This window comes from Spinacia oleracea, chromosome 6 (genome assembly GCF_020520425.1).
Source record: "Spinacia oleracea cultivar Varoflay chromosome 6, BTI_SOV_V1, whole genome shotgun sequence".
Lineage (NCBI taxonomy): Eukaryota > Viridiplantae > Streptophyta > Magnoliopsida > Caryophyllales > Amaranthaceae > Spinacia > Spinacia oleracea.
The window spans coordinates 151,091,116-151,118,191 of NC_079492.1; the positions used below are offsets into that span (position 1 = coordinate 151,091,116).

Below are 27,076 nucleotides of genomic sequence, written 5' to 3' on the forward strand. Positions count from 1 at the left end.
TCCTTTAAATTTGCCCCCTTATGTTAAATGATACTCTTTACTTTGTGTTTTTTTTTTCACTTATTATTTTCCTATTTTTCTTTTAAAAGGCGTATTTTACCAAATTATGTTGTAAGTAATTAACTAATTACATCCAAATAATCTATATGAATAAAGTAAAGTTTGTTTTAAGGGCAATCTCATATGAATGAAGGGAGTAAAAACTAAAAAGGTTTAAGGGGAGTGAGCTGAGGGAAAATAATAAAAAAAAAAAAGTCGAAAATTACATGCTTTTAAGCATTGAAAGTGTCCCAACAAACTGTGACTGGCCCGCCCTCCTTTTGCAACAGAAATCTCAAACTACAGGATAAAAAAAAATATAAAAATAATAAAAAGAATAGTCTCCCTGGTACGGAGTAGTAATAAGGGCTACTTCTCAATTCTCATACTAGAAAGCTACTACAATCTACAGAACTGGTATTTTGGGTAGAGAGAGAAAGAGAGGAGAGAGAAAGGGAAGGGAATCCCAACGACTGATGAATGAGGAGATGAGTGAAAGAGACACCTTTCTTTTTTATTTGTAATTAATCTCCTCTTTTCTCTCTCCTCAAATTAACACACCATAACCCCAAACCAAATGCCGATTTTGGTGCTGCTCCTTTTCTCTCATCAACTATAATTCTCCTTCTTCTTCCTCTTCTGTCCTCTCTGATCGAATTACTATCAGATTCGAATGTTTGTAAGAGGAGAAGGAATAGGGAATTAGGAAGTAGGGAGGAGAATAATTTCATGTAAATTAATACGGAATACTCCGTATTATTGTACTATTAACAATAATTACTCCATATAAAAATATTAATTGCGACGTATTTGGAAGCATTGAACAACAATGTTTGGTTGCTTGTGAGTGGAGGAGACCTCCACACTTTCTTCGTTCTTCTTCCCTTTCGTACATCTTTCAGATCCTGGTACTATTCTTCTCTCTCTTCTCAAATATCTTCTGGGTTACTTTATTTTACTTTAGCGAATTAGCTTCATCTTCTTATTACGGACTATTTTAATATCATGCTTGCTAAATAAATAAATAATTAGGTGATAGTTTACATTGCGTGGGTTTTTCTGGATTTGATTTCAGTTTTTCCTTTTGTTTACGTTCCTCCATGTTACTGTTACATACCAACTACGGATTATTATACTGTTTCTTAACTATACATGCTCAAATACCGTCGTTATACGGAGTACGGAGTATGTGTTTCAGATTATTTCCTGATTCAATATATTCTCTACATATGTACAGATTTTCTGGGTTTATTTTTCCAGTACTTGATATTCTGTTCATCTGTGTACTCAAATTGGATTCTTAAACTTAATGCATTACATGTTATTAGTTATTACAGTACGGAGTAATTGAATATACCTTTTTTGTGTATGAACAAAATCGAGTTCGTAGATCATTGTAAGCTTTTTTGCTTGATTTTTCCATCAGATCAATTATGGCTGAAATTTTTATCTTTCAAAATAAAATGTGGTATGCAATTATAAGAAGGGGCAAGGTTTTGATTGAACTTTTTAACTTATTGATTATAATTATGTAAAACCCATTGGAATTGTTCAGTACATCTGTGATTATTTTAGTACTAACTTTCATTGCTTACTTGTCTTGTTGCTCAATGGTTTTGGAATGGAACCTCATTGAGGTCGACATACTAGACTGCTTCTGGGGCCACAATTCAGCTTGATCACAATCAGTCTCCTGCTTGTGCTTGCTCCAATTCACTGGCTGGTTTTTGTTGATACCTAATGATTTTGTTTTGCTTTCAACTCTGGTAGGACTGCAGGCTTCCATTGTAAAAACTATTTTTTAAAACCAGACTCAATTAAAAATATTGAAATAGAGTAGAACAGCAGGAGGAGTGTTTTGGAAGGAGGGGTGAGGGGCTGTAATCTAAGTCCTTTCAGTTCTAAATTCTGAGAGTTTTTTCAGATGGAATGCTTTTCACCTTTTGTGCCATTCACTTGATATACAGCAAATATAGTCATTTGTTTCACACTCTTTAATTAGCTAAACAAATTTTGCTTGATTGAAAAATGGAAGGTTACAGCCCGGTTAGACTATTTGCAAAGTATGTTACCAATTAGTTACCTTAGTTCCTCATTTCAAGAAAACATTTCCTGGAAATCTTTGGCTGTTGCAATTAATTAAGACACCAACCTTTGACCCTGATTTTCCTCTGATCTATGAAGTATTTCTATATCATTATTGGCAATAGATCAGTACTGACTACTGAACACTAAATGCATGACTTATCTTTATTTTTAGTTTATATAGCCAATTTGCAGCCTCAGATTTCTCTTATCGTACAGAGTTCTTCTTCTAAAAGTGTGAGAGTTATGCAGGAATGGGGAAGTGTGGAATTAAGTGCAAGAGTACCCTATTTCTCTAATGTCCTCAAGGGGAAAATGCTCGACCGAGGTGATCTTGATCTAAATTCTGTTCAAAGCTCAAGAGATTTATTTAAGGAGACAATGCTAGACCAAGAGCTTGTTTTTAGGAGACAGGTATAATTTCTCTACAAAGCTTAAAACTCTGGTTGATTACGTTGTTTGCTATATTTATATATACTCAAGTTCTTACAGTCAGCAGGACCAGAAATATCTTTATGGATTCATAACTGTATCAAGCAAAAATCTCGTTTTATTTTCTAAATTCTTTAGCGATCCAAGGTTATTTGTCGTAGTATCTGACTATCACCTAAAATGCAGGACATGTTTACCCTGTGGTTTTGTGCAGATATTAGCATTAACTCCTCTTGTGAATCATTTTCCACTACTTTTTCTTCAGGTCTTTGAACTTCATGAACTCTACAGAAAACAAACAGCTATAATGGAGAACTTAAAACAGAAGGGTTTAGATAACTACAATTTGCGTAAAGGAGGCTTGACTCCAGTGCCCGTAAACCAGAACAATCAATTAAAATGTTCAATGGTAAGCTTGAAGCTATCTCCTGTTCAATGTCACTTCACATAGATGGCAATGCTACTTTTATCTTTTCTGTTTCTGCTCCTTTTGTTTTTTTTGAATATTTTTTTGGCAGTATGTGATTTAATCTTAGTATAGTGATTTATGTGTATTTGAACTTGAAACAATTTCATACTGGATATTTCCTTGTTCCTTTGCAAGAAATGTGACAGTCTGAAATAAATGTTTTCAGGCGGAATACATGCAATTTGAAAAATTCAGTTTGGATTGCAAGTTACAGAAACAGCCTCCTGTGTCTATGTCTATGCAGAAACCACTTGATCTTCAACTTTCAGCTGATGAATTCATTAGCCAATGTGATAATTCTTCTAGACAAGAGGAAATTTCTAAGAATTATTCTCAGAATAAAGAAGTTTTTGATTCGGATCATTTGAACCTATCTTTGAGCATTGGACAAGATGCTAGTAAAAAAGGCAGAGAACAATATTGGAAGGGAAAGAAAACCTGTTCATCATCAATTGACATCATTGATCTCGAAGATGAAAATTTAAGCTTTTCAAACTGTGAAGCATATCTTGGGCTCACTTCTGGTTCTGCTGCTCTGGAATTTGGTTCCAGAGACAAGCACAAGTTAGATAAATTTTTGAAAATTGGCCCGCACAAGCTAGAAAGATTTTCACAAAGTGCCATCAGGGGTGGCTCTTATAGAACCACACTGCATAGATCTCCTTTAGATGCTGGTCCAAGCTGTCAGACACAATCACTATGTGATTCAGGTATTCCTTTTGAGTTACGATACTTGCTTATACCACTTTTCCTAGCGTGTGCGATAGTTTGCTTGAAATAAGGGAACATTATATAATCTGTTTTTTTGTGGTGCTGTGATCTCAGATTGTCAATCTGCTCATATATGCAGGATCAAACGGACACCACAAAAAGTTCTTGCCTGCTAATCTTTTGGACAAGAATCAAAGGTTACCTACTTGTAAAATAATAAATAGGGGTTTGGACCTTAATACAGTTCAACTTGAAGATCAATCATATTTCTCAAATAATCATTCGGGGGTGGTCAATTCGTCAATAACTAGCCCATCACCCGTGTTAGAGAAGATTTATCCCACGTCAAATGTAGCTTCTTCTGTCAGCCCAAATTCTTGGAGAGGAGCTAATAATGTGAGCTCATTCATGGTAACACATGGAATTCATTTACAAAAGGATGTGAATTTTGAGGACAACAGCGGAGAAAAGTGCAGTAAGGATGATAAGTTTAGAGAAGGTAATGAAACCAACATCAGCGTAGTAGATCTTGATTCTGATTCCATTGAGGAGCTTTGTAGTAGTGGATCAGACCCAAAATTATCTAGTGTGGGGTCATCTTCGAAGATTTCAGACGGTCTATCACGTGAGATCGATATGGTTGACGCAGTTGGAGCAGAATTAAACTTAGAAAAGGGGATAGAAGAACCCTTTGAACAGCTTAACTGTTGCAAGTTGTCTAGCTCTTCTGAGTCAGAAGGTGTGATTGATCATTCAAGCAGCATAAAGACCATGCAATCTGGAGTACAATATGATGATGTTAACTTCACTACATCTGATGAAGAAGAAAAGAATAAGAATGATCTTTTAGTGACACAGTCAGGAGAGCAGGACCTACGATCTTCTGACAGCTCTGAATCTAATATCCAGTTTATCATTAGGGAAGAACCAGAAGTAGATGGAACAATTCAAATAGCGGCTGAACTACTTGTACAGATATCTTCAGAAACAGGAGGAGCCTTCTCTCCAGGCAAATCGACAAAAATACCCTTGAAGGTGTTCGAAAATGAAGAAGATGAGAGGCCTCAGTGTTCTTCAGAATCTTATGAGGCGATGGTTCTGAAAACAGAGGAGTGCAGCCCTGATGATTATTGTGTTTCCTCAAATGCATATATGGTGGATGTTTCAGAGGAGAAGGATATCAGGTATAAGCTAAAGAGAGGAACCCGAATGAAAGATTTTCAGAAAGACATATTCCCTGGTATATCTACTCTATCAAGGCAAGAAATCCGAGAGGATATTAACATTCTTGAAGGTGTTATAAGATCAAGGGAGTACAAAAAGATGAGAGCAAAGATGGGTGATGTTGGAACTGATTGGTGTAGGTCAACAAGGAGCAAGCGGTCAAGGGTCACTAGAAGATTTTAACCTTGAAGCTATGGATAGTTCAGCAAGGTCTTTATGGATACTTAAAAGGTTAAGTATTACCCATTTTTAATACGGATGCACAAGTACCTAGATACACAGATTAGGGAAAACGCTATATCTCCAAATCTGATGTTTTATGATCAGTAAGATTTTGTCAGAGTTTAGTGTGGCGATTGGCGAACAGGCAACAACCCTTGAGCTGCTGATTAGGAGCATCATTTGACTAACTGGGCAGAGAATGAGATAACGCTAAGACGTGATAAGCTGTTAATCCCATATTCCCATCTGGCTATCTTTCTAATTTACTCCATAAAACCCTTGTTGATTCCAGGTTTATCAATAATATATTGTTAAATGCATTATATTTTATGACTTTTATTATATCAAATATAAACTATTGCAGTAATGATTCCCCATTAAGTTGGATTGTCAAACTAAATACCCTGTCAAAAGATAACAGGCACTCTTAACCAACCAACCAACAAAAACTGTTTCAAGGAATTCCTCTGTCATTTCCCCAAAATAGTTGTAAACATGGAAGCTGATGAGTCAAATGTATGTGCTTTGAGCACAGAAATAATTAGCAGTAGTGATTTACAAGTCAACGAGGCGGCTCAAACAGGTTTAAGATATGCACACCAGTTTATCAGCTCAATTTCTGATCAAAACAATCTGTTAAACAGTAGTTTTATCCAACAGTCGAGCCTAATTGCCAATGAAGCAATCAAGGAGTTGAAGAAGTTTCTTTTTCTCCTAGATGATTCAACACCAACAAGTGAAAGATGTTCTAAGAGGGTTAAGCAGGGTCCTCTGCCTAAAATTCCGGGTATAAACCCGAAAGAAATGATTGATCCTTCGATTATCAACTCCTACAAGTTGGTGGTACCTAATGGTTGCATTCCTGTGAAAGAATTCAGCTTTATAAGCGCGAAAACTGATGTGATGAATCGGTCATATTCTAATCCTGTATTGTGCATGGAAGGATCAAACATAAGCAGCAAACAAATAGTGATGCAGAATTCAATGTCAGGGATTTTGAGTTTCAGTGAAGATGCTAGCACTAAATGTGCTTCTTCTGCCAGGACTTGCCATTGCACCAAAAAAAGGTACAACTTCTTCTCCTCCAATTATTTAGCTTGTGTTTGTTCAGTTGGAAATTACTGCGGATAATGGTATTTATCAGAAAAACCTCTCTGAATTCACACAGGAAACGACGGGAAAAGCGGAAAACAAGAGTTCCAGCAATTAGTGACAAAATAGCTGATATACCACCTGATGAGTATTGCTGGAGGAAGTATGGTCAGAAACCCATCAAAGGCTCTCCTCATCCCAGGTATAAAGTCTTGCATACTTATCAAAATTGCATAAGATGGCTTATTCAAATTGGATTAATGCTGTAATTGTGGGAATCACCAATTATTGTAAAGGGTCTTTCAGAATATACATTGTCATATCAGACTATCAGTAATTACGCGTACAGGATAATTAGTTCTGGGCAGAGGTTGTTGCATAAGATTTAGGGTAACTAAAATGATGTTTGATTAATGTGTAATTGTGTAGGAGTTACTACAAATGCAGCACTTGTAAGGGATGCCCTGCTAGGAAACAGGTGGAAAGATGTTTACAAGATTCAAGCATGTTGATTGTAACATATGAAGGGGAGCATGTTCATTCAACATTCACATTTCCATATTCAACCATTACATTTTGAATCACTTTTGGGAATATCCACATTAATAGGTCCGAGTTCAATATTAATGAATTGAAAGGTCCGTATGATCAACTCCACACGCACATGCAAGAATCCAATTGAATTCACTGTTTTGTTTAATACAAATTTCTACTAGTATTACTCCTCTCTCTGACAAAGAGGTTAGAGATTAATTGTTAGAGTGCTATAATCATAAATCATAACTCTTCTGTCAAATTTTGATTATTATGAAATTAGTTCAACACCTGCCAAAATAAATAATTCAATACTAGTACATTGTTTTTGTCAATTTCAAAGTGTATAGAAAATTGTTATTCAATCAAATCAGCAAGCAAAATTAAATGTTCAAAAAGCCTTTTTTTAATTTTTTTTTTTTTTTAAATTTAGGCGTAAATGAGCTACAAGGATGAGTTATGGCCTAAAATCATTTTCCTAGCCCAGTAACCCCTCATCTCGCAATTATTTTGAAATAGAAAAAGTGTTGTATTATTTTCAGTTGTATATATATTAAAATAAAATAAAATAAAAAACAAAATCAGTTTCATGGGGCAACTTTTGGGCCGGCAGGGTTGAAATCCACGTGTGTGCCATTTAATACATTTGAGCCCACCGTAAAGTTCAAAATGGGCCAATCAAGGGGAGTTACCGATCCATGAAAGTGCTAAATGCTGACTAAAACGTTGATTGAATGAACCAACTCTTTAAATCTTTTGAACTTCAGTTTGATGTGAAATTAGTAGTACTAATACTAATGTCATTGTTTGAATATTTTGAACTTCAGTTTGATGTGAAATTAGTAGTACTAATACTAATGTCAATAATTGCGCCATTGAACACTGTTGAATTTGGGCTAGAAAATCTCAGGAAACACGGTTTTTTTTAAGAACCCTTGTCTTGTTTTCGGATTCATATTAAACTATATAAGTATTTAAAAAATACAATTTTTTATTTGGTAGCTTATTTAACCATTTTGAGCATTTGGTAAATAAGCAAAATTAATTAAGTGATCCCCTTGGTTACACACTTACACCTAGCTATAGGTACTCGTGAGTCGTGAATAAGATAGAATTAATACTCTTGGTTGCTTAAGCCTCATCCACGTTCTATTTTAAAAATTAAATCTATGAATAATAAAATAATATTTCTCAATAACCCTGAAATATTAAATTGTGTGAGATTTCGACCAAATATGGTAAAATCTCTCTTACCTACCCCCAACAAACTTTGTTTGCTTTATTACACGAAGTACTCCGTATATGTTTTTGACATATGCTCTTGCTCTTACCTTTTTGGTCAATCTTTGCACTTGTAATTTTTTTTTTTCCATTGATCGATTTATGTGTGTGTTTTGATTTACACTATTATATCGAGAATTGATTTTGACACTCGTTTTTGTAATAGAGAACAATTTACTTACCCAAAAGAAAAACCATGTATGATACTCCACCATAATGATAAGGTCCAAATTATATGTATTTTCTCCGGGACCAAAATCACCAAATGACCAACGATAGTGGAGTAGTAATAGATGACTTTGTTATATTCTTTTGCTTTAATTTACAGTCGCGAGAGATTATGATAAATCATTAGACTATTTTGTAATCTTATTAAAATCAAAAGATCTAATTATGATTAATTTACTCACCCGTGTATGGTATAGTGCTCATCTTAATTAATGACCAGAACATTTAATAATTTGAGAAATAGCTATAATTGAGTACTCCGTATGTATGGTTATTGAAATATTGAATATAACTTCAAACATTGAAGAGGGTTGCGCGTATATGTTATAGCGCACTGTAAGTTGGTTTACTCTTTCTTTTAGGATGGTTATATAACGTAATGAAATATCAAATAATAAACGTCCACACATACTACATGTACTTTTGAAATCCTTATTATCTTACACAAAATATGAAAGAATAAGTTATATGTTTAAATCTTCCTCTCCCATTTGCAATGTTGGCATGATTCATTTGCAACCAAAAAAAAATATCATCTTTTCAAGAAAATTATTTTGCGTGAGACCTTCAAACACCCTTTATGTATGTCACAAGTAACAGTTAGAAGATAACAAATTGTGCACATGAATGTCAACATATAGGCTTGGAAATTCTGCCCACCCTAAAGGCAGATTTATAGGACCTTAATATCTCATACTCTAATGGTATAAGGGTTTTCTGATTGTGTACGTTCAATTTAATTGAAATAATTTTGGCATATTAAAATTTGATTTGGTACATTTAATATGACTGCACAACTTTTCATACTTTATTAAAGAAGTTATGCTAAAATTATATGAGATGTATTTGTAAACCTTTATAGTGTAGTTGTGACTTGTGAGAACAATTTTTTTTGTGCTATATTGTACATGATACGTGCATGTTCTTTGATAAAATGTAAGGAATAATAGATTATGTTAGAGAGAATTATACTCTTGAGGATCGATCACAAATAAGTTTCTCAATATTCTTTCTTAATAAGAATATAAGATTACGTGTGATTGACAAATGACAATAGAAATATGTAACTTTTAAGAGGTAACCTAAGAGAAGTTTACTAAATTTATAAGAGATGATTTGTTTTTCATTACACAAAAAGGAAAAGATAAAATGGAAAGTAAAAAATAAAAGAGGATAAGATAAGCAAGCTAAGTATAATTATAAGCACTTGGTCCTAAGTGAGAATCATATATAGCCTCATAGTACATTAGGTTGAACAATCTACAAGTGCTTCAAGTGGGTCTAAGAAAAGAAAATTTGAAAAATATAATATTTTCCTTCGGTCCCATAAAGATTGCTTGTTTCGTTTTTTATAAATATAATCCCCTCAGTCTGTATCTACTGTACTGAATTTCATACCCCACTTTCAATCAACACGGTTATGATTTAATAATGTAAAATATAATATTATAAATGAGAGAAAATATTTGAGGAACAAAGGAGTATATGCTAAGTACTTGTATTATATTATAGTGATTTAGTGAGTGCACCCCTTTGTGACTTTGTCAATAAAAATATGATGATGCCATTGATGCCCCGAAATTCAAAAAAGAAAGGGGTATTGGTAATGTCGTTTTCGCATAACTAAATACTGAGGAAATCGCATTAAATTGTACACCAAAATCTAACAATTTACAAGGTATAGATTTTGGCAAGTTGGTTGGTTGCCATCACATTCACATATCTTTGTGAATAAGTGTCATCTGCAAATGAACAGAACATATTTTTTCTCTTTTAATTTGGAAAAGGAAAGAGCTTGTGTAGTGGCCACATGCTTGATAGCAACTTGGATTTCGACTAGCTACTTCAGCCTTTAATTACTATACTTATCTTTTTATTTATTTGAGTGTGTGTTTTTTTGCAAATCCTTATAAATCCATAATTCCTTTGTTATGACTAGTGAAGGATATAGATAATTAAGAGAGATAATAATTAAGGTGTGATTGATAAGCTAGGATAAAGATCGAATAACCGATTTATCTAAACTAATTTATATATTAATTAATGAATTAAAATGAGTTTTAAACAAAGTTTATGTGTCACTTGTCACTTCTCTCTTGCGTAAATGCCTCATTTCTATGTCAATTCACTATTAAAAGAAGAAATTTGTTGCTAAAAAGTCTGGATATGTATGTCTTGAAACTATTTATGGAAATAATATATATACATCAAATACCTTATCTTAAAACAAGAGAATATTTTCTTACCTCAATTCCTTGTGAAAATAATTAAATCTTAGCTATTTTTTCCACTCACTGTTTTTATTGAAGGTTTTATTTCTATAAATAACTTCCAAATAGACAAAAGCTTATGACATGTAAAATCTCACTAGTTAACGATAAAATATGTGTTTTCTTTTTTCAATAATACAATATTGACTTTAATAATAACTTCGGATTGAGGCTGTAAATTAGCTACACGAGTAAATAATACAATTTGACCCTTATAATCCAAGGGTTTATGTTGCATAATGGGTATTATGAGTCTTATGACTCATGAGAATTGTAAATGGAGGATTGGGGGAAGGGTTTAACGATTTAACGAGGGTATTAGGTTTTGAAGGAGAATACAAAGTGATAATAAATGTGTCTTTTTATTTTTTGATTAGATTGCAACTAAAATATTTTTTCTTTAAATTTTTTGAAAAGAGCTATCTTAAATTTTCACGTCTTATTATGATCACATATTTTACAAAGTTCCATATATTTTAAAATTTTTTTGCAAAATATACGACCATTAGAAGTTCAAAATAAAACAAATAAATAAATGAATAAATAAATAAATAAATAAATAAGGGGACTTGTAAGTTGTAAGAGTAAAGACTAAAGAGACTTTTGACAGTTTTGTATGAGAGTGAGAACAGAGAAATAATACTCCGTCCATTTTGCAAAATGCAAAGTGTAATGGGTTCTTGACCAGTGAGCTGGTGAGCCCCCCCTTTTCTCTTCTTCTTCTTCTTCTTTTTCTTCTTCTCCCTCAAACTGTCACTCCTCACTCTTTCTCTCACTCTCTCTCCTCTATATAACTATCTCAACCCCCCTTTTATCCTTCTTCTCCTTTTCTCTCTCTCTCTCTCTCTCTCATTAGATTCTCTACTTGTTGACCAGAAATTTGAGCAGTTTCCCAACAATGTCGGCTTGTAACGGTGCTGATCCTCGTGTTCATGATATCAAAACTAAAATCCGAGTTATTCCTGATTTCCCTAAACCCGGTATTCTTTCTTTCGTCCTCCTTTGATTTCTGGGTACAACTTTTTTTGTTTAATTACTGAATAGTCCAGTTTTCTGCATGTTTTCTATCTTTTGTTAAGAAATTAAGGTAAACAAATTGTGGGTTATGTGTAGTTCTTTGTTTGCATTTTGATAATATGGTGTTGAATTAAAAAAAGAGAGTGTATGTTGAAATTGTAGGTATAATGTTTCAAGACATCACAACTCTGTTGCTTGATGCCAAGGCTTTCAAGGACACAATGGATTTATTCATAGAGCGTTACAAAAGCAAGAACATTTCTGTTGTCGCAGGTTAATTCCATTTTACTCTCTCCTTTTAATTCTACTACTGATGAAGTATTAATTTTAGTTTCTGGGTTGTACAAATTGTATATGTAACAAGTTACAAGTTACAAGAACGAAAGGCCACAAGCACAAGTGGGGAAAAAGACAAAGTTTTTTTGTGAATTGAATTATGATGAGAGTAATTTGGATAAATGGTGTGTATGTAGGGACTCCCACTTCCTCCTTCTGTAATAAGCATAAAAGGGTTACTATGGATACTAGTTTAATCTTTCTATACTTTTTACTTGCTTTTTCACATAAAGTTTTTTACATTTTCTAGCTTGAAGAAAATGGTGGGCCAAAATTGGGGAGAAAAAGTGGGGAGTTCAATAATAAAATGGTTGAGTATGCTCAAGTTTCTGGGGGAGTGATAGTTTTTGTTTGACAGTGGGGCTGCTCTAGTAATGTGGTGGTGGTGGTGTTAGTGGGGTGTGTTATCGATTGCTATCTATGAATATAATGAGCGGCTTCCATTGTTTTCTTATGTTTTATGGTTGGATCCAATTTTTAGGTGGACCCTTTTGATTTTGTTCTTGATTCCTTTGGCCCTTTCCATAAAAGTTGACTGATTTTTTCCTATTTTCTCACTATTCCACTGTCTTCTTTCTGTGCCAAGTTACTCACTAATCACTATGTTGTCTGTCATTGCCCTGGCCGTGGTCGTATTTGAGCAGTTAAAGACTATTAATCATGTTTGTAACATATTCTTGACCTATAACATTGGGATGCAACAGCCCATGTATAGTGCTGGCTGATGTTCAAATTATGAGATGTCGTAATCCATAGTATATGATACCTAAATTAAGCATTATCAGATTGTCTTCCTAACCATGATTAATTCGTTAGCGATTCCCTAAAACTAAAGAGAGGCATTAAGATTCTAGAAAAATATCACTTGTCTTTATTCTTCAAAGTATGGTGAGTTTTGCCATCATGTATTGTATTTGTCTATGATTTGTCATGTTTAGATTTCCGTCCTTTTCCTGCAATGTGGGGCTTAAGAAAGTATTTTCAAATCCTTCATTTGGATGTACCCTGTTCATTTGCATGCTTGTAAATCTTTTGCTTGGATTTAGAAGTGGTATGGGCCAATGATTTTGTTATTGCTGTCGCATGTGCATAAACAGCAGAGTTTGTCTCTTTCTTTGCTGATCTGTTTATGGCAGTCCTGCTCTTGTGACCAGGAGAAATCCTGTTCCTATATGGTATCTTCTTGCTCTAATTTGTAGCTTATTCTTTGGGATGTCACTATATAACTTCTCAGTAGGTGTGAGCTGCTTTCATCTTGTCAAATGATCATAAATTCAAAAGTTAATGGTCTGCTTGGTTTTAATCTTGCTATCTTCTGGGATCAACTTGTTCTTATGTAGATTTCCAATTAGAGAAGCCATTTTATGTTGGCAAAGGCGGCAATGCCTACTTCTGAGTGGTCTGTGACTAGTTTTCCCAACTAGGCATAGATCATGCTCTAGCTGACGTTATAATTGATAAGAGATGATGTTTAATCCTTTTACTTTGTTTCTATGCGTGTGCAAGGGAAATGAAGCAAAGAAAAGAAAGTTGAAGTGTCAATGTTTAGGTATTCTAGCAGGAGATGAGTTGTTCCAAGCTTGGACCCTAAAATCTCGTTGTCATAGTCACATAATTTCCTCACTAGTCATGAGCGAAATATTTAATTCTTAAACTATGGATTCAGAAACCATGCTATTCACTTTAGACATAAAGGGGAAGAAAGTTTAAGCTCTAAGATTAGATTCATCTTCAAGACAGCTAATTTGGAGTAAGATTTTTTTAGTGGAACTCTGGGAATATCACATGTAAAGTTTTTGTGGATTGCAACTTCAAATGTGTTAATTTTATAGTGAAATCTTGATTCAAGATCGTTCTTTTTCAATCATATGTCCATGTCATTTGTAAATTCTTCTTGCCCGGAATAGGTATTCCAGCTATCAATTGCCCCTCTATTGCATTGAATTGAAATTCTGTTTTATATTATGCTAAACTGGAGGTTTTGTTTTCCTAGGCATTGAAGCAAGAGGTTTCATCTTTGGTCCTCCTATTGCGTTGGCTATTGGTGCAAAGTTTGTGCCATTGAGAAAGCCAAGAAAGTTGCCTGGTACCTTCTTCCAGAACTTCTTTATGCTAATAGCAACATTCGATTTTGATGTTCCTTTTCATTTACAATTGTGCAACTTGCTGTATAGAAAATGCATTTAACAATAAGTTTTCCTGATATGCGAGGAGTAATAGAGTAAATAGAATTTCTTAATGATTGACCTGGTTGATGTTCATTTAGAAGTTCTGTTTTCTTTGTGCCTCGTTTTTATGGTGTTAATACTTGATAAGAGTGAACCTGTGTGAGTGTATGCTTTTTTCTATTTAGGACATGGAATGATGTAACTTGTGAATTGATGCATTAAACTATATTCAAGAGGATATGTATCAGCTTTAAGGGCGTGACTGGTCAATATTCTTATTTCATTCTTGCAGCAAATAATTTTAGTAGACCAACACGACAATAATTAGTTGTTAAAGATGATCATTTGTGTGAGATTTTTCATAGCTGATGTATTGTGTATCAAAATAGTTTTTCATGATTATATACCATAGATTAAACATAATGGAAATTGTTATTCTTGTGTTTAATCTGCATGAATATTTCTACTCTTCAAGTTCTGACAAAGTTCTAAGAAAAGATGTGTGCTAGCAGCAATATGATTTTTTTCATAAGATAGTGTGGTTTGGTGGCTATTGGTAGGGCATTGATTACTGTACTTAGTCTTGCAATCTGTGGTTTCAAGGCTGTAGTATCATTTGCTACTTTTAGTGTTTCACATCTATAAATGTACTGTGGTATAAGAAGTTGCAAACAGCTTGCCTTACGAATGATTTGTGCTTATGCACCTTGTGATGATTTTCTTTTCTGACAGGGGAAGTTATCTCAGAAGAGTACGTGTTAGAATACGGACGGGATTGTCTTGAGATGCACGTTGGAGCAGTTGAACCTGGTGAACGTGCTTTAGTTGTTGATGATCTGGTTGCTACTGGTGGCACTCTATGTGCCGCTATGAACTTGCTGGGTAGGGATATATTTTCTTTCGCTTTCCTGATTATATTGTGCATCAAATTCTTTGACATGAAACGACAAAATAAAGCAAGAGCGTAAATGATATCAGTCAATTTTTTTTTCTTTTGCTTTCTAGTTTTTAGAACTTCGACCTATAGCAACCTATTTCAACTCATCATATTTGGATGGATGCTCAAGAGACAGAGAGCCATGAACTAAAAATTGTTGATGTATAAATCTGGGATTATAGCTATGAGCAAACTTGTCCCTTCCCTCATTTATTACCGGTCAAATTTGTCAGAACCTAGAGGGCGTTTGTCAGGGTTTACATAATTTGTACTGTAGATATTTTGATTGTTGTCTCATGAGAAAAAGGCAAGATTAATCGTGAAATCCATGTACGGGATCAGTGGAGATGCCCTTGGACCTACCAAGCATCTCAGAGGTCATTTTGGGGTGGAGTGTATTTTTATGCTCTAAGTTGGTACGGTCTAAAAGGTTGCCCTACTATGTTTCTACTTACCAAGAAAGTGACATTGTATCTGATAATCAGGATGGAGATCAAGCTGGTAGCATGAATGATCAGACAAAAATTTACTAAGTTGAAGGTTTAAATTTCTAGTGGGAAATCTTGGGAATTATATGCTAAATTGTGGAAAATATGTTGCAATCCTGAAAATAATCAACTATTTGTACAATTGTACTACATGCACCTTATTAGTTTGCATGTAAAAACTTCTGGAAATGCATGCATGTATTTCTGCAAATATCATTATTTGGTTAATCCGGGTTTTAGATTAGCCGGCCAACTATAAGAAGGGATTGAAACCAGTAATAATATAAAAATGAGTAAGTTTTGTCGGTCTTACTGAAAGCGACACTCTTTTGAGGACACTGTAAACACAAATAATTGTGATTTTGGGGACATGTTCTATGTATTCAAACAGGTCCCTTGGCTATGTGATATGGTTCCACACCTCAAATAGTGAATGCCTATTAACCACACTTTCTTTTTTTTTGTTCTACAGAACGTGCTGGAGCAGAAATTGTCGAATGTGCATGTGTCATTGAACTACCAGATTTGAAGGTTAGAGCTCTATTCAGTATTTCTTTTCTAGTAATTACGTAAATATTTCTTGGTGAGAGGAAAATGGTTAGGGTTTAATGACTCCAATCTTCCTTAAAAATCCACTTTATTGGTGAAATGATCGCTTGTTTAACTTTATTGCATTTGCATGTCAATTTAACTAAGTGGCAACTAAATCATGAATGTATATTCGGACATCAGAAGATATGGTCCCTTCAAAAGATAAGGCTGGGGACTTGGGGAGACGTCTCTTAATGTCTTGTCCTCTGCTCTTGGAGTGTGTAGCGCACTTCTCCCACCATTTTTTATTGAAAAGTTACTACTATTGTTCATTTTGTTTGCAATATCCAAAGTGAAACAAATAACATGTGCACATAATGAAAACAATTCCTAGTTGTTTTGACAAGTATCACAGAAGCTACTTTTAGTAGAAAGTGTCCAAAAGTTGAATGAATATCAAAACCTAAGGTGTCCACGTTGAAATTATGAAAAACACGGGTACTGGAATTGGAATTTTGCCAAAGCTCATACACCCATTTTGAAAGTAAATAAATTTGTGCTATGTACAGTACAGGTGAGTTAGCTGGTATCAACCCCTGTCAATTTGGCTTGCGGATTTTAGCGGTCAGTAATTGTTAGCATGGCAATCAGCATAGAGCATAACTGATAAGTGTTTGTCAATGGTTGGTGTGATAAGTGTCAATTCATTTCAGCTCAAACCAATAACAGTTTGTATTGTCAATCAAAGACGATGAAATCTGATTTATGATCGGCAATTGCCTGCATTCTTTAGTGTTTAATACAATGATACGCCCATTATCTGCATTCTGTTTTTCCTTCCCTGAAAAAAGTACTCCTGATCTTCTGTGCTGACTTTTTTGGTTATTTGACAGCCTATGAGGTTTACGAAGTAGAAGAGTTATTGTTAGTACTTTGTTATAAGAATTATCTGCACTTGGGAATACGATCATTACTTTTTTGGTTTGTTTACGACTTTACCCACTCCCTCAGAAATGCATGATTAAGGGTATTTGTGAAATTTATGTTCCCTTGAAATCAAAAGTAATGGGGTATTTGAGTCCATTATGTTGTTGAAAATCAATAATTTTGACTTGGGCATTGATAAAATGATATTTTCTCTGGTCCACGAAGGTCTAATTATTGTTTTAGTGTCTTTGTGGTATGATTAAGTCTATCCTCCATGGGTCCTAGTTAATCATCTAGGGTTTGAAGGATGTTGACATCTGCAAAAGGTGTCTAGATGTTCATATGTTTGTAGATATGTCTTACTCTTGTGCATTACATTTTTCGAAGTTGAATGATTTGCTGGTCGAGAATTAGCCCTGTCCATCTTATGAAATTTTTAGGTTTATGGTATGGGGGGGGGTTTAGCAAACTAGTGATCATTTTAAAAGTTGTCTGTCACCCATGGAGGTAGTTGATAACAATCTATGAATCATGGTGTAATGTTCAAGTATGCTGAATGGTGAGAAGTTGGTTGTTCCCGTAGATCTGATCTTATCTTGTGTACCATATAGTAATACTTTGACACGGTGAAAAGTGTCTAGGTTAGACTAGATTCAAATTAGAAGTCCAAAGTCCAAGTTATGAAGTGTTTACACTTGCACTCATTCTTTCATCTTGCCAATGATGCATGGGGCAATTTGTAAAGACTTGAGATATTAACTCAGCTGTTTGAGATCACTATTCTTTGACGAATTGGTCATGGTAGATTGCCTTGTATTGAGGAAGGTTTTAGGTTTTAGGATTCTGTTAATCCAGAACTTGTTCAATAATTAGTGTATTTGCAGTGTCCTAATAAATTGATGGTAATTTTGTAGGGGCGTGAACGCCTGAAGGGGAAGCCGTTGTACATACTGGTGGAAGCACATTAGACTACAGAAAATTCAGATTGGTTTTAAACAAAAAAAACAAGTGTACATTTAAAGTACATGATTGGGTTTGGCAGCTTCACCAGAATGAGATTAGTCTGCTGTCATATTTTTCTTACCTGACCTTCTTCTCCTGATGTCCTGTGAATCCGCCTAAGCTTGGCTATGGCTCCAGAAAATTCTTGGTGCTTCATCCTGATTATCCAGGGACTTGCTATTTGTCCTCCCTAGATTTTGTTCATTATGGTCAGGTTGTAGGTGACATTTGACAGTACCAAAAAAAAAAAAAAAAAAACAATTGAACTTTGATAAGTTTATTTTCACCTGTATTGTTATCCATATTTTGACCTCAATCTGATTTCAGGAGCTGGTGGTAACACAATTGACAGTTAAACGTCTTGCAGTCCCATTATCTTCCTTGATAACAGAAAAGGTTTATTTGTATTACAAGTATGGGGATTCCAATTATTCAAATATGGGTATGTAAATAAAATAAAATAACAAAGTTAGGTGATTGATAAAACAATCCCCATGTGTTATTTTTCATTCCCTCTGAAGCCACGGAACCTGAAAATGGTATTTGGTTGAGAGTTGAAACTTTATACTTCGATCACTTTAGTCTTGACAAACAACAGATCGAACAACTTCAACCAACTCCAACAGGTCACAAATACTTCTAAACTTTCTTCAACAAGGCGTCTAAACTCCTTAAAGTCCTTGATTTAGACTCCTTAATTCATTCATTACTTGTTTAAATTAGTCTAAAATTGATCATTAACAATATTATTATTTTCCCCTTATCTATCAAATAAATAAATAAAGAATGGTGAGACAATATTATTCTATATACGATTATACGGATTACAGAGTATATATATTGACTATTGAGAGTAATACTCCATATTTAATTTTACGGTTTTTTCATGAAATGCCCCTGAGGTTTGCAATAATGCACCAAATACCCCTGCGCGTTTCAAAATTCATAGAATACCCCTATTTAAACTTAAAGTGCACCAAATACCCTTGGATTTAACGGCCGTTAGTACTCCGTTAGCGTTAATTTACGTTTATGCCCTTATTCACCCAATATTCTACATTTTAACTTTTAAAAAAAATCTAATGTCTTCTCTCTCATCTCATCTCCTCTGTTCTTCTTAATTACTCGCCCCTCTTCTTCTTCTTCTTCTTCATCGTTTCTCTTCTCTCGCCACCGTCTTCTCCTTCCTTTGCTGCTGTCGCGCTTAGTCCTCTCCTTTCGCCGCCAACCTTCAACCTTCGTCGGCGGAAATGGCGAAAATGGTAGATTCGCAGAACTACCGAGCTTGTATTTCTGAGTAATTTGAGGTGAATTAATGCCAATCCTAATTAACACTTAATGAACCCTAATTAACTCTAAATCCCCTCTCACCCTCCTCTCTCCTCTCAATCTCACATCTCTTTTTTCTGGGTATCAAAATGGTGAACCCAACCACAATTTTTCCTTCTCAAACCATCTTCATCAAAAATCAATTGCTAACTCAAATCCCAAATAATCGAACCCAAATTTTCTAGTGAATTGAAATCGTGAATTGAAGTTTGATGAACAAGGGAGGTTTCTGTTAGGTATGGTGATGATGAATATTATGAACAAAGATGAAATTGAAGATGAAATTGTGGATATGTGGGTTAGGCATGTGCCCATGAACATGAATTCAGTTAGGGTAAGGTGATGATGAAGACAGCAGGACATGAATTCATATTTCTGTTGAAATTGAAGATGCTGAATTCAGATTTCATGTTGCCCCTATTTTCTGGGCTGAATTTTTTTGGAATTCGGGGGTTGGATTCGAAGGACGGAGAACAAAAATTGATAGTGTAGAGAGCATAGAGGGTAGCGCAACAATTAAGAGAGAATACAGAACTAGATTTTCGTTTTTTTTTTTTTTTTTTGCAGATTTTCGTTCTCGAATTCGTTCTTCAACATTTATGTTCTTCTCTTTGGTTCGAGGGAGCATATGAAATTAGAGGAGATTTTGGAGCAACATTTGTTTGTGGTTTTCAGATTTTGATTTTCGTTGGTTTTCCTATTTTAGATTTTGGAGCTGAGTTCTTCGTGAGCATAGAATAGCAGCGGCAACAGCAAGGGGCGAAAAACAACAGAATTTAGGTAGATTAGAGAGAGATTATAGACACTGGAATTCGAATTTGTAGTTTAGATTTTCGATTTTAGGAATTAAACTCTCAAAATTTAATATTCTCTTCCTCAATATTATGGGTTTTGTTCTTCAATTTTCAGATGTATTGTTCTTCAAATTCAATTATTAATGGTATAAGCTGTTTGGGTATTTGGTGCAAAAAACTTTGTAAATAGGTGTATACTATGCAAAAAGTTTATAAATAGGTGTATTTGGTGAATTATAAACATGACTTAACGGAGGACTAACGGAAAGTCATAATAGGGGTATTTGGTGAACAATACGGAAAAAATAGGGGTATTCAATGAATTTTGAAACGCGCAAGGGTATTTGGTGCATTATTGCAAACCTCAGGGGTATTTCATGAAAAATATACTATAATAGTGTACGATGAATGTCATCATGTGGTTTTTTGCTCCGACAAAGCTTTTTTAATTATCAACTCTTTTTCTATCTTTTGAAGAGAATTTGCGAATATACTAATACTCTAAATATGATCTGTAATGTAGTTTTGCAAGGTTTCCAGGAGATTTTAATTGAAAGATGAAATATTTGTAGGAGACAAGTAATGATTCTAGACAAGCAAGTTGATTTAAACAAATAAAGAAGATGATTAATTGATGGTATTAAAAATTAATTAAGAAGAAAATATAGTCCCAAGACCCCAGGCCATGACTCATGACTGTATAAATGTGATGACCCGATGGGCCAATAATGAATAAAATGGGGTAGATGATGTCAGTGTAACCTTAATGATTCATGCACTATCTCAGAATGAAAGAAAGAAAGACAGGAAATCGTCAAAAGATCCAAACTCTTCTCATAATATAAATGATAAATGATAAATGTACTATATTAATTTATGACTACTATCTAAAGCAGATTTATTTATTGTTTATATCTTCCATTTTTTTATACTCCATGTTTCTGCATGTCATCTGCTGCTGCACATACATTTAATGCACATTTACCATTTACCATTTACTTGCTCCCCCATAGACCATAGTGGAGTACGGAGTATCATTTATACAGAGTACGTACTGTATAACATACAGATTATCATACATTATACTTTTACTTTGTCACTTTCTCAGTTTCCCACATTTCTTTTGATACTCCATAACAAATTTGCCAGCTCTAAGAGCATAACCCTGGTTAGGTCGGGCCATACGTTACGTTATAGCATAACTATTGAGGAAAATAACTTACGTATGACTTGTGACTAACATATAAATTTGGTGGATTACTTTATCCATCACAAATTGGTTTTATGATGAAACCTTGTTGGACTTATTAACTCGATCTCCTACGGTGTGGGCCGAGTAGATTAGTACTCCATATCGTACTAAACTGGAGTAGCTTTTTGTTGCATATATTTGCTCGATCCGTCCTACAAAAGCTTACCAACAACCATAAATATATACCTAGTCGTCACGTACTGTAGATGGTTTTACTAGAATGATTGTGGAAAAAAGAAAAAGAAAAGTTAGAATAGAGAGGTATGATGAACAATAGATCTCTGAAATCTCAACCAGAAAGACATCATCAATGATACTATTATCATCACCACAATCAACGGAGTGGAATCGTCTAATATCATGTCATTGACTAATATATATATATATATATATATATATATATATATATATATATATATATATATATATATATATATATATATATATCAATTGATTTTATTTAATTATAATATGGAAGCATATAAGTATTAAACAAATAAATGATGTTTTGTCCTCTGATAACTGTTTGATTATGGAGTAGTTGCTAATAGTCTTTTCGCAGTAATGGCGCGCTATTTTCAACAATCTCTACAAATGAAAATGAAAATGAAAATGATAATGAAATACATATACAGAGTACAAGTGAGTATATTTTAGTCATGAACTGGGATAATTAAACCCTTTGTTTAAGGTGATTCATATGATAATAGTATTGTGTATTGTCCAATGAAATTGTGTGGGAGTTAATAGTTATGAATCAACATTAATGCAGACATCTCTATACATTGGTCATTCTTAAATTGTCTTAATTGCTAAGCTTTTGCATGCATTCAGGATTCAGCTTCCAACAAAATGTATATTCAATTCTAAAATAAAAGCCCATCAAAATTGAATATTCCACCAAGTAAAGCTAATAATACCAAACAACATTACCACTAACAAGTTTCCAAATCATCAATTACTTGCTAACGTAAACAATAAAATCCCATACCATAATATGCACATTCATCAATTATCAACACAATTTTTACACAAAACTAGCCCCAAAAACCAATTTAATCCCTCCATGTAAAAAATCCCACAAAAAAAGGACTTATTAAAAAGAGTAAAAATTGTGTTGATAATTGGTTTTAGAGCTTTACAATTTGTAGATGACAAGGAAGCAAGGCAAAACCGCACGAGAATCAAACACCAACAACTCGCCATTCTCTTCCCCACTCACTGAGTCAAAATCAACCAACTCGCCTGATTCTGTCACTGACTCAAACCCACGCCCAACTCGTTTCGAAACGCGGCCCGCTATCACCCTACAAACCACCATTGCCCGCCTCCCACGACCACCACCAGCACTTTCATGAGCTGCTCCACTACCGGAATACGTACATACTGAGGTGGCTGCCGCCTTGTCATATAAACCATCACAGCTGTCCATCATTGCTCCTCCAGAATTAGTGGGGCCCAAGCAGTGAAATCGCATCATCTCATTCCCATCCGCACGGCACCTTCCTGACCCACACCCTGGTCCAGCCACAGCCCGACATTTTATCAAGTCGCGGTACTCCTCAAATCGCGCCAAAGTCCGGCCCAAATTCTGGATCTTAAAAATCATCTCCACCCGACCCATAAACCCTTTCGGACCCCACCTCGTGTGAAATATTATCTCAACCACATTCCTCGAGGGATGGCCCACTTGCAACTCCGTCACCGACGGGAAGAACGGGTCACCGAGAATGGCACCTTTTGTGATCGGAGCCGAAACGGTGCGTTTAACCCGGGTCGGTAATGGTGATTCGGGTGTGGGTTTAACGGAATCAGAGCGTCTAACACGGTGAGAAAAAGGGTCGGGCTTTTTGGGTTTATGTTTAGGCTTGGGTTTGGAAATGGGTTTGGAGTTGTCTACCACGTCTTTAAGATTTTGAATACTATTTCTGCAGCTAGTGCTGGTAAGAAGGACTTGTTTAGATTGAGGTTGGAATACATCTTCAACTGCTCTTGATTTGCATTGCAATGACTTCACCCAACCAGCCGCCATTAATGAATAATATTCAAAGCTTGAATTTTTTTTGACTAAATTTGAAAAAGGGTAATTATTTTGGTATCTGCAATCATCAGATTCATCACTGTATGAGTGTATTAACGTGAATGTGGGTTTTTCTGGGTTTGGAATTCTCTCAGTGTTTCTCTCTCTTAATGTTGTGGTTTCATTTCAAAGTTAGGAGAAGGTGTGTGAAATTGTGAATGAGTCAAGTTTTAAGTTGGAGGAAGGTAAAGGAAGAGACAGAGCCTTTGCCTAACAAATTTAATACGGGGAAATTATTACTCCAAATTAATAAAGGGAGTTTTTATTCTGTATTTAGTCACTCAATTACGGATTTACCCCTTCTTTTCTAATTTACTTTTTCTTTCTTTTTTCACTTTCCAAATTCTCTCCTTTTCTTTATGTAATACTTTCCTTATTTTCTCTTAATTTTGTAGAAAGTTTCTATAAAAAATTTCAACTTAAAATTAGGGTCCGTTTCTTTATTATTATTTTCAATTTGTTGTTTAAAAAAGAAACTAAAATATCCTGTTAAAAGAGTTATAAACTAGAAAAGATAATCTCTAATGTTTTCTAGCTTATTGGTTCTCAAAATCAATATCCGATCCATTATTATATGAATGGCAAATTAAATATTGTAGGTTCGCAAATGCAAACTTGTTTTTCTACGATAGATTTTTAGATTATGTTATATGAAAATCCATGTTATACTTATGTAATTCCACTTTTTTCATTATAGAAAATAAAAAAGGAAAATAAGTTTAAGAACATTAAGTGTACTACATATATGAAACCTAGATAAGAGAATCGGAAATAATGTTTATCTTTATGTAGATCGAGTATAGGACAATGCAAATGCCAATAAGGAAGAACATTGTGGAAAGTATATAGCTAGGGCAGATTGAGAAATGAGAAATGAGAATTAAGAATAGGAATACAAGAAAATAGGGTCCATTAAAAAGAAAAACAAGGAGGAATAAGTAAGTTCCAAAAATAACATTAAATTGAGGGCAGACGTGAAAACAAAAAGAATCATAATTAGAAGTTGTATTTACTTGTAATGGTCACGGGAGCATATATTGTTTTACAATTGCATGCAAAGAGAGGAACTCAAGAATCGGATCTCCCGTTCTTCATAATTATTAAAATTAACGAAACATTCATTCCCTTTGTCCATTTCGGTTCTCTTACTTGCTTTATACGGATTACGGAGTAGTAGTATACGTTATTATTCATGCTTATAAGTATTTTACTCCACATGATCGATATTACAATTAAAATATTAATTATATGAACCATGCAGTATTAAATAATTTAGACTAATTACATGAACCATGCAGTGAATTATATGAGATCTCAGTCTTTTCGATTTCAATTCTGAGAAATATTGGTCCTTTTGTTTTACTAACATTTACATAACCTTAATTACTTCCAGCATTGTGAATGTGACGTTTGGATAAACATTACGATTAATTTATGCCTATTTATGTAATCGATATTTTCTTTTTTTTAAGGACAAAATTCGGTAAGGGTGTATATGTTTTTTTGTTTACAATTAAAGTAAAATGCAAATATAATTTGTTGAACACTGTAGTTATGGATGATGACAAGCTAGATTGAAACCTATAATATACTACACTGCATGATGGATGAACTGCTCATCTACTTAGATGGGCACCAGATTTTCTTTGGTATTCCTTTAGGGTACTCTTTCTTATCTTAACCAAAAAAAAAACACTGCATGATGAACTTAAATTAGTTATTATGGAGTAATAATGAACACATGATTCGTATATTGTTAGTAAATCGTGTTAAGTTTAATCCACCAACAATATAGCACCATCTATCTATGGAGACATGTATAATCTCTATTACGTTACTGAAGAAAGTGATTGAATTACCAAGTAAATTCAAATGAAATGAAGAAGGATGTCTTAATCCAATTTCTTGTATCTTCAAAATAGTGATCGATTAGACCCTTTAGAATTTAGAGGGGTGAGCTTCTTTAATTAGTTAGTTTCAATTCCCAATTCTACAACAAATTAAGAAATTTCCTATTATATGTTCACATAGCTAGGTAAATTGCGGCAAAATAAAATAGCCGGTAGGTAAGGGCGCCAAATAAATGAGAAGTCGTACTTTGCATTTTAATTTGTTTCTCAATAATAATAAAGCTGGAAAGGAGTGTACATACACGTACTCCTCTTGCAACTAACTACGAATGCTACTAGTGTCTAATTGTCTTTGCACTTCCTTACAATCAAAGCACATATTAACTTATACATATTGGTAAACTGTTTCTTTCAATTCATAACATTTTTGTACATACTTGCAAACCCACTGATTAATTAATACTTTAGAGGCTTATACCAAGGAGCTCGGCGAGGCGGCATGTTGTGATGTGTGAGCAAACACTGCACATCACAACGCCAAACATGTACCATTTGTTTAAAAGAGAGTAAAATTTCATTTATCATTTCGTTAAACAGTGTACCATTTCGATAAAAACATGTACCATTTCGTTAAAAATAGTACTATTTCATTAAAAACAGAGTACCATTTCGATTAAAACATGTATCATTTCATTCATTTCATTGATTTCGATTAAAACATGTATCATTTCATTGATTTTTGTTGTTGTTATGATTTTTACTTCCTCTATACAAAGTACTTCATACTCCCTCCCTCCGTGCCTAATTAGCTTTTTTTGTTTATTTCTAGTCGCATTTCAACTAGTTATCGGAGATTGAATCCATTTTACTATCTTGTAAAAAAACGATCACATAATTACTAAAATGGTAACAAGAGCAAGATAGTAAAATGTTTAGCCGGTCTAGAAATAATGAAAAAATTATTTAATAAAGATAATATTTGATGGCAATGCATTATTTGAGGGATGGGCTTATAATCCTGTGATTGAAATAACGTTGTCGTAAATCGAGTATTAGAAGGGGAATTATGATCGAGCAGAAGGAATCTGAATTTATGAAAGTTTGGAAATGAATAACATGACATGCATGTGAAAATACAAAAAGAATAGAAACAGAATGGAAACTGGCAATCAACTCAAATAAAATCTATAAGTAATTAATTAATTATTAATAATATAATATGGTACCAAAGTTTTTAAATTATAATACGACAGCTTCCACTTACATAAGTTAGATTTGAAAACCTAGGCTAGACTAGTCGGAGTACTGTACTTTTTTTATGTGTGTCGTTTTGCGGTGCCGTGCTGTTGGCTTGTGTTCACTAATTGCGCATTTACCATTAACAAGATTTATCCTAATCCTTGATAAATGATTACACCACAACCCGGCAATTACATCGACTTGCGTTACTTGTCTCATTCTCTATTATTAAACCATTATCACTTGATCGATACACCCATTAGCCCTTTAGCTAAAACGGATTAATTCATATGAATTACTCGCTTCACTTTAGCTGTATCTCGAATGCATAATAAATTAAATGGAATAGGAGACAATGTATCATAAAATAGTAATTTATGATAATGCATGAATACAAATATAAAATGAAACTATCGTTATTTGTTAAGCACATGTAGCCTATGTTGTATTTATGTTGTAGCACTAGGATGCCAACTAATCTAGGATCATAATTACGTCCTAAAAATCAAAGTAAAGTATACAATATAGTTATTGATTTA

At 34.1% G+C, this 27,076-nt stretch overlaps 4 protein-coding genes across 7 annotated transcripts; 3 read left to right on the forward strand and 1 right to left on the reverse strand.

The window, feature by feature from the left end:
* Window positions 1-395: 395 nt before the first annotated feature.
* LOC110795244 (uncharacterized) lies at window positions 396-5,505 on the forward strand. 3 transcript variants are annotated; one of them, XM_022000248.2, is made up of 5 exons: window positions 396-947; window positions 2,377-2,538; window positions 2,822-2,965; window positions 3,192-3,735; window positions 3,876-5,505. In XM_022000248.2, exons 2-5 carry the CDS (start codon window positions 2,440-2,442, stop codon window positions 5,141-5,143), a joined length of 2,055 nt encoding a protein of 684 aa, XP_021855940.1. In that variant the 5' UTR covers window positions 396-947; window positions 2,377-2,439; the 3' UTR covers window positions 5,144-5,505. The 3 variants fall into 3 exon arrangements, with proteins under 3 accessions (XP_021855940.1, XP_056686958.1, XP_056686959.1); XM_056830980.1 differs by having other exon boundaries at window positions 426-947; window positions 3,270-3,735; XM_056830981.1 differs by lacking the exon at window positions 396-947 and having other exon boundaries at window positions 2,400-2,538; window positions 2,743-2,965.
* Window positions 5,506-5,660: 155 nt separating this feature from the next.
* On the forward strand, window positions 5,661-7,171 carry LOC110795245 (probable WRKY transcription factor 39). Its single transcript, XM_022000249.2, has 3 exons — window positions 5,661-6,249; window positions 6,351-6,476; window positions 6,704-7,171. The coding sequence occupies exons 1-3, from the start codon at window positions 5,678-5,680 to the stop codon at window positions 6,852-6,854; spliced, it is 849 nt and encodes a 282-aa protein (XP_021855941.1). The 5' UTR covers window positions 5,661-5,677; the 3' UTR covers window positions 6,855-7,171.
* A 4,021-nt stretch (window positions 7,172-11,192) lies between these two features.
* LOC110795246 (adenine phosphoribosyltransferase 3) lies at window positions 11,193-18,482 on the forward strand. Of its 2 annotated transcripts, XM_056831197.1 has the most exons (7): window positions 11,230-11,282; window positions 11,464-11,567; window positions 11,767-11,877; window positions 13,934-14,026; window positions 14,841-14,990; window positions 16,006-16,064; window positions 17,906-18,482. In XM_056831197.1, the coding sequence occupies exons 2-7, from the start codon at window positions 11,486-11,488 to the stop codon at window positions 17,957-17,959; spliced, it is 549 nt and encodes a 182-aa protein (XP_056687175.1). In that variant the 5' UTR covers window positions 11,230-11,282; window positions 11,464-11,485; the 3' UTR covers window positions 17,960-18,482. The 2 variants fall into 2 exon arrangements, with proteins under 2 accessions (XP_021855943.1, XP_056687175.1); XM_022000251.2 differs by having other exon boundaries at window positions 11,193-11,567.
* Window positions 18,483-22,204: 3,722 nt separating this feature from the next.
* On the reverse strand, window positions 22,205-23,676 carry LOC110795247 (uncharacterized). Its single transcript, XM_022000252.2, has one exon. The coding sequence runs from the start codon at window positions 23,398-23,400 to the stop codon at window positions 22,507-22,509; it is 894 nt and encodes a 297-aa protein (XP_021855944.1). The 5' UTR covers window positions 23,401-23,676; the 3' UTR covers window positions 22,205-22,506.
* Between the last annotated feature and the right edge of the window lie 3,400 nt (window positions 23,677-27,076).

What these genes read in the sequence shown, in the direction of transcription:
- LOC110795246 (XM_022000251.2), top strand. Translation starts at nt 11,486, where the DNA reads ATGTCGGCTTGTAACGGTGCTGATCCTCGTGTTCATGATATCAAAACT. An exon ending in TCCTGATTTCCCTAAACCCG is followed by an intron (nt 11,568 to 11,766) that starts GTATTCTTTCTT and finishes TTGAAATTGTAG; the next exon opens with GTATAATGTTTCAAGACATC. An exon ending in AAAGCCAAGAAAGTTGCCTG is followed by an intron (nt 14,027 to 14,840) that starts GTACCTTCTTCC and finishes CTTTTCTGACAG; the next exon opens with GGGAAGTTATCTCAGAAGAG.
- LOC110795247 (XM_022000252.2), bottom strand. Translation starts at nt 23,400, where the DNA reads ATGGCGGCTGGTTGGGTGAAGTCATTGCAATGCAAATCAAGAGCAGTT.
- LOC110795244 (XM_022000248.2), top strand. Translation starts at nt 2,440, where the DNA reads ATGCTCGACCGAGGTGATCTTGATCTAAATTCTGTTCAAAGCTCAAGA. An exon ending in ATCAATTAAAATGTTCAATG is followed by an intron (nt 2,966 to 3,191) that starts GTAAGCTTGAAG and finishes AAATGTTTTCAG; the next exon opens with GCGGAATACATGCAATTTGA. An exon ending in ACAATCACTATGTGATTCAG is followed by an intron (nt 3,736 to 3,875) that starts GTATTCCTTTTG and finishes TCATATATGCAG; the next exon opens with GATCAAACGGACACCACAAA.
- LOC110795245 (XM_022000249.2), top strand. Translation starts at nt 5,678, where the DNA reads ATGGAAGCTGATGAGTCAAATGTATGTGCTTTGAGCACAGAAATAATT. An exon ending in TGCCATTGCACCAAAAAAAG is followed by an intron (nt 6,250 to 6,350) that starts GTACAACTTCTT and finishes GAATTCACACAG; the next exon opens with GAAACGACGGGAAAAGCGGA. An exon ending in AAAGGCTCTCCTCATCCCAG is followed by an intron (nt 6,477 to 6,703) that starts GTATAAAGTCTT and finishes GTAATTGTGTAG; the next exon opens with GAGTTACTACAAATGCAGCA.